This window comes from Hypanus sabinus, chromosome 3 (assembly GCF_030144855.1).
Source record: "Hypanus sabinus isolate sHypSab1 chromosome 3, sHypSab1.hap1, whole genome shotgun sequence".
Taxonomy (NCBI): Eukaryota; Metazoa; Chordata; class Chondrichthyes; order Myliobatiformes; family Dasyatidae; genus Hypanus; species Hypanus sabinus.
Window position 1 is genome coordinate 8305716 of NC_082708.1, and position 13325 is coordinate 8319040.

The window sequence follows — 13325 nt, forward strand, 5'->3', positions numbered from 1 at the left end:
ATAGAGAGTGGTGGGTGTGTGGGAAAGGTTGAATAGGTTAGAACTTTATTTCCTGAAGCCTAGGAGATTGAAGGGAGATTTGATAGAGATATACAGGACTATGAGGGGTATAGATAGGGTAAATGGAAGCAGGCCTTTTCCACTGATGCTGGGTAGGACTACAACCAGAGGTCATGTTATGGTTGAAAGGTGAGATGTTTAAGGGTAACATGTCTTTACTCTGAGGGTGGTGAGAGTGTGGAATGAGCTGACCACAGAAGTGGTGGATGCAGGTTTGATTTCAACATTTAAGAGAAGTTTGAGTAAGTACGTGGATGGGAGGGGTATGGAGAGATACGGTCTAGCTGCAGGTCGATGGGACTGGGCAGAATAGTTTAGCATGGCTGGATGGACCAAATGGCCTGTTTCTGTGCTATGTGGCTGAACAACTCCTTGAATCTTACACGAATCCCATTTTAATCTCCCCACATTTCCAGGTTCTACCCCTCACACACACACTAGGGCCAACTTACAGTGGCTAACTAACCCATTCGCCTGCCCCCCTTTGGAATGTGGGCAGAAAGCAGAGCATCCAGCAGAAACTCACGCGGTCATGGGGAGAATGTGCAATCTCTATCCATCAGCCTTTTCCTCCCTCCAGCTGACTTACTTGCTTTCACCCCTCTGTGACACTAACCCCTCTCCTTCTGTAGTCCCCCTCAGCCACTCACAGTGGATTGGGTCAACTACTTGCATTGAGGTGACAAGTCCTAGGGACGATAGGCACCTTCCAGAAGGTTTTGGTATGGATGGGCCGTGAAGCATTCACCAACAGTTCAATGACTCAAGCAACAAGGTCTATCTAATATCCCAGGCACCCAACTCAGCAAGGCTCGATTAATGGAGCAGCCTGGCCAACCAGAGACCCTCCCCACAGCCCCGGAGAATGAGAGCTGAGAATGAGATGAAATCCAGAACAACAAGCATCAAGCCAACACCACAGGCAGAGACCAGCAGAGAGAGAATTCTCACTCACTTCTGTAGGATGAAGATCCCCACCACGATGGTGATTGATATGATGTCAGTGGTTATCCAGAGCATCAGGTACTCATCCGGATGCTGCATTTAAGAAAAAGAACCGTGTTATATCTCTGGGGTAACAGAGTTTTGGTAGGATTGAATCTATTCACAATTCTTCTTGGTTAGTTCACCCTTAAGTACTCTCAGGGCATAGATTATTACAGGGTGAAGCTCCCTCTACACTGTCCCATCACACACTCCCGGGGCCAGACACAGAGTGAACCCCCTCCACACTGTTCCATCACACACTCCCAGGGTCAGACACAGAGTGAATCTCCTTCCACACTGTCCCATCACACACTCCCGGGGTCAGACACAGAGTGAAGCTCCCTCTACACTGTCCCATCACACACTCCCGGGGTCAGACACAGAGTGAACCCCCTCCACACTGTCCCATCACATACACTCAGGGTCAGACACAGAGTGAAGCTCCCTCTACACTGTCCCATCACACACTCCCGGGGTCAGACACAGAGTGAAGCTCCCTCTACACTGTCCCATCACATACACTCAGGGTCAGACACAGAGTGAAGCTCCCTCTACACTGTCCCATCACACACTCCCAGGGTCAGACACAGAGTGAATCTCCCTCCACACTGTCCCATCACACACTCCCAGGGTCAGACACAGAGTGAAGCTCCCTCTACACTGTCCCATCACACACTCCCAGGGTCAGACACAGAGTGAAACTCCCTCCACACTGTCCCATCACACACTCCCAGGGTCAGACACAGAGTGAAACTCCCTCCACACTGTCCCATCACACACTCCCAGGGTCAGACACAGAGTGAAGCTCCCTCTACACTGTCCCATCACACACTCCCGGGGTCAGACACAGAGTGAAGCTTCCTCCGCACTGTCCAATCACACATTCCTGGGGTTAGACACAAAGTGAATCTCCCTCTACACAGTCCCATCACATAATCCCGGGGTCAGACACACAGTGAAGCTCCCTCTACACCAGGGGTTCCCAACCTGGGGTGCCTGCACCCCCAGGGGGTGTGAGATGGAATTTCAGGGGTGTGCAACGAAGACTGGCTTGTGTTCTTGAGTGACGAGTCAGGAGTCATCACTCAGCCAGCTGCCAGTGTGCCTTGAGAAGTGGTAGTAACGTTTGTCCCAAGCTCACTCCAGTCTCCCGCTGCCTGAGTCGAGAGAGACGTAAACTCACTCCAGTCTCCCGCTGCCCGAGTTGAGAGAGACGTAAACTCAATACAGTCTCCCGCTGCCCGAGTCAGCGTTGAGGATTCTCATCAGTGTTACCTGGGAGTTACACCTCAGAGTTGAGGAGTCAGACAGACAGACAGACAGACATACTTTATTGATCCCGAGGGAAATTGGGTTTCATTACAGCCGCATCAAGAATAGTGAAGAAATATAGCAATACAAAACCATAAATAATTAAATAATAATAAGTTAATCATGCCAAGTGGAAATAAGTCCAGGACCAGCTTATTGGCTGAGGGTGTCTGACACTCCAAGGGAGGAGTTGTAAAGTTTGATGGCCACAGGTAGGACTGACTTCCTATGATGCTCAGTGTTACATCTCGGTGGAATGAGTCTCTGGCTGAATGTACTCCTGTGCCTAACCAGTACATTATGGAGTGGATGGGAGTCATTGTCCAAGATGGCATGCAACTTGGACAGCATCCTCTTTTCAGACACCACTGTCAGAGAGTCCAGTTCCACCCCCACAACATCACCGGCCTTACGAATGAGTTTGATGATTCTGTTGGTGTCTGCTACCCACAGTCTGCTGCCCCAGCACACAACAGCAAACATGATAGCACTGGCCACTACAGACTCGTAGAACATCCTCAGCATCGTCCGGCAGATGTTAAAGGACCTCAGTCTCCTCAGGAAATAGAGATGGCTCTGCCCCTTCTTGTAGACAGCCTTAGTGTTCTTTGACCAGTCCAGTTTATCGTCAATTCGTATCCCCAGGTATTTGTAATCCTCCACCATGTCCACACTGACCCCTTGGATGGAAACAGGGGTCACCAGTGCCTTAGCCCTCCTCAGGTCCACCACCAGCTCCTTAGTCTTTTTCACATTAAGCTGCAGATGATTCTGTTCGCACCATGTGACAAAGTTTCCCACCGTAGCCCTGTACTCAGCCTTATCTCCTTTGCTGATGCATCCAACTATGGCAGAGTCATCAGAAAACTTCTGAAGATGGCAAGACTCTGTGTTGTAGTTGAAGTCTGAGGTGTAGATGTCTCATCAATGTTAGCTAGGTTACATCTCAGAGTTAAAAATCATCTCACAATGCCAAAATCATTATACATCCCAAATCAACCATTGAGTAATGACTTCGCATTAAAACCAAACCCGCAGACAGTAGGTAAATTATTCAAGGAACTCTTCCAAAATTAGGTTTCATTTCTGTTGAAAAACCACTACTTCTTGCTTCATACCAAGTGGCATATAAAGTGGCCAAATCCAAGAAGCCCCATGCAATTGCGGAAGATCTCATCAAGCCATGTGCACTGGAAATGGCAACAATTATCCTGGGCAAAGAAACAAGAAAAAACTTGAACAGGTGCCCCTATCAAATAATGTCATTCACAACCGAATCAGTGATTTGAGTGAAGATATTTTGGACCAAGTTATCTCAGATGTCAGAGCTAGTCCTCTTAAAATCTCTATTCTGTTGGATGAGTCAACTAATGTCTCCAGTTGTAGTCAACTCATCACATTAGTGAGGTATGTCAATGATGGTGCTGTGAAGGAAGATTCCCTGTTTTGTAAAGATCTGAAAACAAACACAACTGGAAAGGATGTGATGCAGCTGGTGAAAGACTTCTTTGCCAAACATGATTTAGATATCAAAGTCATTGGTTCTATGTGCACTGATGGGGCACCTGCAATGCTTGGAAATAAATCTGGCTTTTCTGCATTGATGAAAAAGAAGATTCCAGACTTGCAAGTTACCCATTGTTTTCTTCATCGGCATGCTTTGGCATCAAAAACATTGCCTCCAAATTTGAAGAAAGTCCTTGATACTTGTGTGAAGATCATCAACTGGATCAGGGGCGTGCTTTGAATAATCGCATCTTCAGATCATTTTGTGAGGATCTGGGAAGTGAGCATTCAGCTTTGCTTTTCCACACAGAAGTCCGTTGGTTGTCACGAGGACAAGCTTTAACCCGTTTCTTTGAACTGCATGAAGAAATCAAAGTTTTTCTGGAAGAGCATGAATGTGATCTGGTTGGGGCAATGGAATCACAGGAATTCGCCCAAATGCTGGCTTACTTAGCTGACATTTTCACTTGTATGAATGAACTGAGTGTTTCTCTTCAAGGAAAAGGGATAAACATATTATAGACAATAGACAATAGGTGCAGAAGTAGACCATTCGGCCCTTCGAGCCTGCGCCGCCATTTTGAGATCATCTACTATCAATAGCTGGTTCCTGCCTTGTCCCCATATCCCTTGATTCCCCTATCCATAAGATACCTATCTAGCTCCTTCTTGAAAGCATCCAGAGAATTGGCCTCCACTGCCTTCTGAGGCAGTGCATTCCACACCCCCACAACTCTCTGGGAGAAGAAGTTTTTCCTTAACTCTGTCCTAAATGACCTACCCCTTATTCTCAAACCATGCCGTCTGGTACTGGACTCTCCCAGCATCTGGAACATTATTTCCTGCCTCTATCTTGTCCAATCCCTTAAAAATCTTATACATTGCAATCAGATCCCCTCTCAATCTCCTTAATTCCAGTGTGTACAAGCCCAGTCTCTCCAACCTCTCTGCGTAAGACAGTCCTGACATCCCAGGAATTAACCTTGTGAATCTATGCTGCACTTCCTCTACAGCCAGGATGTCCTTCCTTAACCCTGGAGACCAAAACTGTACACAATACTCCAAGTGTGGTCTCACCAGGGCTCTGTACAAATGCAAGAGGATTTCCTTGCTCTTGGACTCAATTCCCTTTGTAATAAAGGCCAACATTCCATTAGCCTTCTTCACTGCCTGCTGCACTTGCTCATTCACCTTCAGTAACTGATGAACAAGGACTCCTAGATCTCTTTGTATTTCTCCCTTACCTAACTTTACACTGTTCAGATAATAATCTGCCTTCCTGTTCTTACTCCCAAAGTGGATAACCTCACACTTATTCACATTAAACATCATCTGCAAAGTATCTGCCCACTAACCCAGCCTATCCAGTCACCCTGAATTCTCCTAACATCCTCATCACATGTCACACTGCCACCCAGCTTAGTATCATCAGCAAACTTGCTGATGTTATTTTCAATGCCTTCATCTAAATATTGAAGGCTTGTGAAAAGTTGAGTGCCTTCAAAGAAAAGTTACGTCTTTGGCGTTGAAGGATGGAAAGAGGCAGTCTCTCAAATTTTCCTTCACTAGAAGAGATGCTGGATCCATAACTCCTGCTGTGCGTGAAGAAATTGTGGCTGGAGACCTGAAGATTTCAGAAGAATGGACCATGAATCCATATTCCTACAATTTGGAGAAAATGTCAGATGATGAAGAGCTGAAGGAAGATCTTATTGATTTGTGAAAAAATCGAGCTCTTGAAATGCAATTTGAAAGCAAGACTTTGGAGGAGTTTTGGTGTGCAGCACTAGATATGTTCCCAAGACTTGGTGGAAAAGCACTCCATGTCCTCACTCCATTGGCAACAACATACTTGTGTGAATCTGGATTCAGTTCTCTTTTGTCAATCAAGAATAAAATCTAGGAATCACCTGAATCCCCAGGCAGACCTGCGGATCGCCGTCAGCAAGAAAGTTCCACGTTTTGACAGAATCATGAATGAGAAGCAGGGGCAAAGAAGTCATTGAATTTTATGTTCACAATTGGGATTGATTTTACTGTTTACAATTTTTTCTGAATAAATTAGAATCTAATTGCTCAATTTATATTTGCATTTTATGCACTGAGTTAAAAGCTTATTTTTTTAAGTCCAATTTGTTCACCTGCAGTATTGTACGTGGTTCAATTTGTGGTTCAAAAATTAGAAATTAGACTTCTTCATCTTAAAATGTGATATTACTTTTGTAGGGGGTTGCGAACATTAATCAAACATTTCCTAGGGGCTTGGGGCATAGAAAAGGTTGGGAACCACTGCTCGGCACCATTCCATCACACTCCCGGGGTCAGACACACAGTGAAGCTCCCTCTGCACCATTCCATTGCACTCCGAGGGTTGGACTGTTCAGCACAGACCAGATATTCAAAGTGCCTGTCTCTGTGCTCTATAACACTGTCCCATTCAGTGGGAAGAAAGAAGCTTGATATTTCACTTCAAAACCCTGCATCAGCACTGATGCCTGTGAACCATGATCATTACCTCACTATTTTGCACGCTTCTTGCACTACTTATTTTCATTTGCTATTGTTATTTATAGTATATTTTACATATTGCACTGCACCACTGCCACAAAACAACACATTTCATAACGTATGTCAGTGACCATGAATCTGATTTGAGATAATTTGATGTTAATTTTGTAAGTTCTGAATTGAGAATGACCTAAGCATTAGAACTGAATTAGTAAACCATTTCTCAAAACAAAAACACTCAGAGATGAAGTGAAGCTCCCTCGAGGTACTTAACATTGAATATAGAACACAGAACAGTACAGGTCCTTCGGCCCACAGTGTTGTGCCAGCCTTCTAACCTACTCTAACATCTATCCAATCCTCCCTCCCACATTACCCTCCATTCTTCTATCATAGTGTGCCTATCTAAAAGTTTCTTAAATGTCCCTAATGTATCTGCCCCTACCTCCATCCCAGGTAATGTGCTCCATGCCCACTCATTACCCTCTGTGTAAAGAACTTACCTCTGACATTCCCCCCCTTTACTTTCCTCCAAGCACCTTAAAGTTTTGCCCCCTCATATTTGCCATTTCCACTCTAGGAAAAAGTCTCTAGCAATCCACTCAATCTATGCCTCCTATCATCTTGTACACCTTTATCAGATCACCTCTCATCCTCCTTCACTCCAAAGGGAAAAGGCTTAGCTCGCTCAACTTTTTCCCACAGGGCTTGTGACAACTGTTTTTCATTTCCATAGATAAGCTGCCTGTTCTGCTGAGTTCCTCCAAAATGTACGTATGTGTTGCTCTGGATTTCTAGCATCTGCAGAATTTCTTGTGTTTCTGTCACATACTCCCCTGGAAGGGGAGCGTGGATGAAATGCAACCGTATTAAAGCCTTTAACTCAGGCACAAATGCACATTCACAGATGTGCACACACAAAAGGGCACATAATTGCAGTGATCACCATCAAAGGGTTCAGCTTGCCAAGTGAAAGGAACAGCATCTTGTGTTTGCTCAGCATTAGACAACTGCCAAGAAACCTCGTCACTGGCAGTTCAGGAGACAAAGGTGTGTGGGAGGCGGGGGGGCGTTGGGGACAGAGGGAGGGAGGAAGAGAGGAGGGGGAGGAGGAGGGCGGATCAACCACCAGCGCAGCAGAATAGAACGCACAGATGACAACCTGTTCACTGGAGCGTGGAACAAAAAAACAAGTCTGTGAAATTGTAAGAGCTGATTAAGCTTAAGCTTGGGGAACCAAGGGAGATTAATTAGAAGGATCCCCCACAAGAAGCTGCTCTGCAACTTTCCTTCTCATTATTTTTATGCAGACCAACCACTGCTCTGATTATGAAATTTTTACATGGCCTGAAAATTGTATGGCACTTTAATTTTTTTGTAATATACATATGAAAATATTTAGAATAAAAAATGAAAAATCACATACTTTTGATTTCATTTACAGTACTGTGCAGAAGTCCTAGGCACAGATATAAAGCTAGGGTGCACGAAACTTTTGCACAGTACCGTAGTTGTCAACATGGAGCGAGTTTGTAAATCTGGCGGGAGCGAAGGGTGGTGAGGGTGAAGCGCTGTGGGAGGGGTGTGGAAGGAGAAGGAGTATCAGGGGCAGGGGCAGGGGTGGTGTGGGTGCAGACACACCCAGCCCTAAGCCACCAGGCAGGGTCATTTGATTCCAAATGATTTATTGATCATTACAGAACGTCTCTCTGGTGCTTCCTGCTCCCTCCCCTCTCCCTTCCCCAAATATGATTCCCCTCTCCCTGTCCTCTTCCCACTCTCAGTGCACAACACAGACCCTCATCAGAATCATCACTCACATATGTCATGAATTTTTCCAGCAGTGGCAGCAGTACAGTGCAATACATAAAATTACTACAGTATTGCGCAAAAGTCTTAGGCATCCTAGCTATAAGTATATGTGCCGAAGACTTCTGCACAATACCGTATTAATTCAAACATACAATGAAATACAGTACAACAAAGAAAACCTTTCATGTTTTTAAACTTTAGCTGCGTCTAATTCCATCTGCGTGGCAACAAAGGTTATGTTCGTAGGAGCATTTCAGTTAGTGCGTGCTCACACTCTCCCGCAGCTTAGAGGGAACAGTGCTGCACGGTGTGCTGTCTTTCTCCTGTGTCTACTCTTCAGATGGCCCGCTCAATCCCTGGGGAGTCCCCAGTGACATCCTCGCAGGCAGAGAAAGCCACACAAAGGCAAGGCGTAAGCACGGGGGACTGCCAGATGGTGGAATCTGGAGCAAGAAGCATGCATTGATGGTGAAGAAGGGGTAATTTCAAAGGAGATGTGAGGAGCAATATTTTTACAACAGGTCAACACAGACAAGATGCTGGGGGATCTCAGGAAAACATCTAGGAAAAGAGTACAATTGATGTTTTGGGCCGAAACCCTTCAACAGGACTGTAGGAGAAAACGAGGAGTACCTTTTTAAAACCTTTCTCCAGGGTTTTGGCCCGAAACATCAACTGTACTCTTTTCCACAGATGCTGCCTGGCCTGCTGAGTTCCTCCAGCATTTTGCGTATGTTGCTCGGATTTCCAGCACCTGCAGATTTTCTCTCGTTTGTTTTTACAACACAGAGTGGAGGATGCCTGAGCTGGTGGTAATAGGTCATTGTAAATTGTCAGGCTAGGATTAAATCCGTGATTAGGCTAGGAATAAATCAGGGGATCACCGGGCCGTGTGATTCAAGGGACTGGAAAGGCTTATTCTGTGCTGTTTCTCGATAAACAAACAAACAAATAAATAAATAGGAGATTTTTTTAAATTGGAAGGATATGGACATTGTGTAGGCAGAAGGATTAGTTATTTAATTGGCAGCTCAGCATTGTGGGGTGTAGGATCTGTTCCTGTGCTGTACTGTTCTACGCTCTAAACAAACTGCTGGAGGAACTCAGAAGGTACTGCAGCCCAGGTCTGATGGCTGAAACATCGACAGTTCATTGATAAGAGGCATAGGTCGAGTGGACAGCCAGAGACTTTTTCCCTGGGTGGATATGGCTAATACAAGGGGGCATAATGTTAATGTGATTGGAGGGAAGTATAGGGAGGTGGGGTTTTATTTACACAGAGCGGTAGGTGAGTGGAATGCCCTGCCGGTGGGGGGGGGGGGGGGGGGCGAAGCCATGAGGCGGTAGAATTGAATCCTGGGGCTGAACAGCCTCTTCTTTCCTGTCACTTACCAATATCCAGGTGGGAGTCCGCACTTTGTTTAAGATTTGGCAGGCATCGGACGTAACAGACTGCACCCCGGCACACCACAGCACCGAAAACAGCCACGGCTCATTGACGAGGTACAGGTTGGTGGTGATATTCTTTGCAGCAAATTTCCTGCAAACAAAACAGGGAGCTGAAGTGTGGATCTTGTGGAAGAGCTCAATGCCAGAGGGTGACGCGAGACATGGACCTCACAAAGCACAGGGAGGAAATGTCTAATATCGGGGGATGATAATTTTAAGGTGATTGGAGGAAAGTATGGGGGGTTGTTGTCAGAGGTAGGCTTTTTAAGCAAAGTGGTGTTACAGGCACATACATTGGGGACATTTAAGTTCAAAGTAAATTTATGATCAAAGTACATAGATGTCACCATATACAACCCTGAGATTCATTTTCTTGTGGGCATTCACAGTAGATCATAGAAACACAAAAGAATCAACGAAATACACAAAGAATGACCAAATAACCAATCTGCAAAAAAAAATAGCAAAAATATTCTTTAATAAACTCTTAAATTGGCTCATCGATGATAGAAAAATGGAGGACTAGGCGGGAGGGAAGAGTTAGATTGATCTTGCAGTAGGTTAAAATGTCAGCACAACATCGTGGGCTGAAGGGTTCTAAGTAAGTTGGAACTGGAATTAGAGTAGGTTTAGTATTGCCAGAGGTAGGATTTTTACACTGAGTGGAACGTGCTGCCAGAGGTGGTGGTAGAGGCAGATACGTTAGGGACATTTAAGAGACACTGGAACAGGTACATGGGTGACGGAAAAATGAGGGCTATGCAGGATGGGAGGGTTCGATTGATCTTAGAGCAGGTTAAAATGTCGGCAGAACATCTTGGGCTGAAGGGTACTGTGCTGTAATGGTCTATGTTCTGTATCTAACACTTCCAGATATCCTGCTGAGTGCCTGCCCCGCTGCTCTACTCACTTTACACTTATGACTGTGTGGCTAAGCACAGCTCCAATGCCATTTTCAAGTTTGCTGATGACATCACTGTTGTTGGCCAGGTCAAAGGTTGTGATGAATCAGCATATAGGAGGGAGACTGAAACTCTGGCAGAGTGGTGCCACAGCAACAACCTTGCACTCAACGTCAGCAAGACCAAGGAGATGATTATTGACTTCAGGAGAAAGAAACCATAAACCCATGAGCCAGTCCTCATCGGAGGATCAGAGGTAGAGAGGGTCAGCAACTTTGAACTCCCTGTTGTTATTACTTCGGAGGATCCAGCATGTGAGTGCAATTACGAAGAAGGCACAGCAGTGTCTATTTCCTTGGGAGTTTGCGAAGATTCAGCATGATGTCGAAAGCTTAGTCAAACTTCTGTCATAGTGTGGTGGAGAGTACATTGACTGGCTGCATCACAGCCTGGTGTGGAAACACCAATGCCCTTGAAGGGAATATCTTACAAAAAGTAATGGATATGGCCCAGTCCATCAAGAAAAAGCCGTCCTCTTCATTGAGCAATCTACATGAAACAATGTCACAGGAAAGCAGCATCCATCATCAGAGGCCTCCACTGCTCTGGTTCAGCCCTGAACCATCAGGATCTTGAACCAAAGGCAACATTGAAATGTTCACACAACCTGTCAACTCACTTTCAAGGACTCGCTGATTCTATAAAGGTTATTATTCTACGGATTTATTGAGTATGCTCACAAGAAAACAAATCTCAGGATTGTATATGGTGACATTTATGTATTTTGATAATAAATTTACTTTGAACTTTGGACTTTATTACAGGAATCAAGGGATATGGATTAGTGTAGGGAGGTTGGGCTGTGCTGAATAGTCCCTCTCTGCTTCAATTTCTCAGATGCTGGAAATCCAAAGCAACACACCCAAAATACCCAATGAACTCAGCAGGTCAGGCAGCATTTATGGAGAGGAATATACAGCTGGCATTTCGGGCTAAGACCCTTATCAGGCCCAAAATGCTAACTGTTCCTTGTCCTCCATAGATGCTGCCTGACCTACTGAGTTTCTCCAGCATTTTGTGTGTGCTGCTTCCATTTCACGTTTTTGAGATTTTACAATCTTACACAGTATTAAAAAATTAAAAAGAACTTAATCTTTTAATATTTTAGTTGGGCAAGAGGACTGGAGTCATAATTTCACTCACTCCAACTCTGAACTGATTCTACAACCTACAGTTTCACGGACCCTACAACTCATGTTCTCAGTGTTATTTATACACACTTAGTGGACGCTTCAGTATATACAGGACTGAATCCAGTGTGGTCTGCTGCTGCTGTAGCTCATTCATTTCAAGGTTCAACATGGCAGTTCAGAGATGTTCTTATGTGCACTACTGTTGTAACACGTGGTTATTTGAGTTCCTGTTGCCCCCCTGTCAGCTTGAACCAGTCTGGCCATTCTCCTCTGACCTCTCTCATTAACAAGATAGTTTTACCCACAGAACTGCTATTTTTTGCTTTTCTCACCATTCTCTGTAATCTCTGGAAACTGTTGAGCATGAAAATCCCAGGAGATCAGCAGTTTCTGAGATACTCAAACCACCGCATCTGGCACCAGCAATCATTCCATGGTCAAAGTCACTTAGATCACATTTGGTTAAGATCACACCAGGGTTAAACACTTCCTCAGTCGACATCTTCAAGATAGCTTAAGAAAATGTCTTTTTTTACCTCTTTTACACCTGTTTTTCACCTTAAATGTGTCCCTAGGACTGTTAGAGCCTGCGACTTTTACAGTTTGGACACTGTTAGAGTAATCCAGCGTTTTGCTGTCTCCAATAAGCTTCCGGGAAGCAAGTGCATACTCAAATGGCCTCAATGGGAAGAAACGGCAAGATGGGGCACGAGCCAATATTCAACTCCATTTCGCCAGTTAAAGCGTCCATTAATTGCCGATCAAAGCTTTGAGGAAGATTGAAGCAAATGGGGGAAGCAAGTGAGAGTTTAGCACTGACTGCCTTCTTTCTGATCTGAGAGCAGCCTGTTACTGTGTGGCTTGCTGTGGCAGGCGGGTTGGCCTCTCCGCCTCGTGTGATAGCCCTCTTTTTCAATGAATGTCGGTGATATTGCAGGATGGTATCATGGTTCTACGTTTATGGATTGGACTATTGACTTATGGAGTGTGGACATTTTCAGACTCATGGTTTTTATATTCTGTTTTTATCGCTCATTTCTTCTCCGTTTTGTTGTGCAAGGGAAGGGTGTTTGGGTACTGATGTTCCATTGTTTTCCGTTGGCCTTTTGTGTGGAGGATGTATTGTTTTGGGGTCAATGTTCCTGTTCCATTTTGTGCGGGGAAGTGGAGCTTGGGGGTTGATGATCGAGATGCCATTCTTTTTTGTGGGGGGGGGTGTGTTTGAAGTTTCTCTCTGAACAACTTTTGTGTTCTTTCCTTGTTTTGCAGCTATCTGCAGAAGACAGATCTCAGAGTTGTATATGGATACATACTTTGACAGTAAATGAACCTTTCAACATTTCTTCTCCATTCCAATGTTTTGTCTGAACAACAACTGAACTTCTTAACTCTGTCTGCACAGCTTTGTGTATTGGGTTGCTGCCATATGATTAACTGATTAGATATTTGCATAAACGAGCTGGTGCACAGGTGTATGTAATAAACTGGCCACTGAATGTCATTCTAAGGTATGGTGAAAAGCTTGTTCTGCATACTATTCATATAGATCATTTCATTGCAACAGTTCTTTGAGATAGAACAAGGTAAAACAATAGCA

General features: G+C 44.8%; 1 protein-coding gene across 6 annotated transcripts in view; it reads right to left on the reverse strand.

Annotated features, from left to right (window-relative positions):
• The window catches only part of gdpd5b (glycerophosphodiester phosphodiesterase domain containing 5b), a 272763-nt gene that overhangs the window by 27261 nt on the left and 232177 nt on the right, over positions 1-13325 (reverse strand). For all 6 annotated transcript variants that reach the window (XM_059963675.1, XM_059963672.1, XM_059963674.1 and 3 more), the window contains 2 exons: positions 9577-9724; positions 1016-1098 (listed from right to left, as the gene is read on the reverse strand). In XM_059963675.1, the coding sequence (XP_059819658.1) occupies positions 1016-1098; positions 9577-9724 (231 nt within the window). The remainder of the gene's footprint in view (positions 1-1015; positions 1099-9576; positions 9725-13325) is intronic.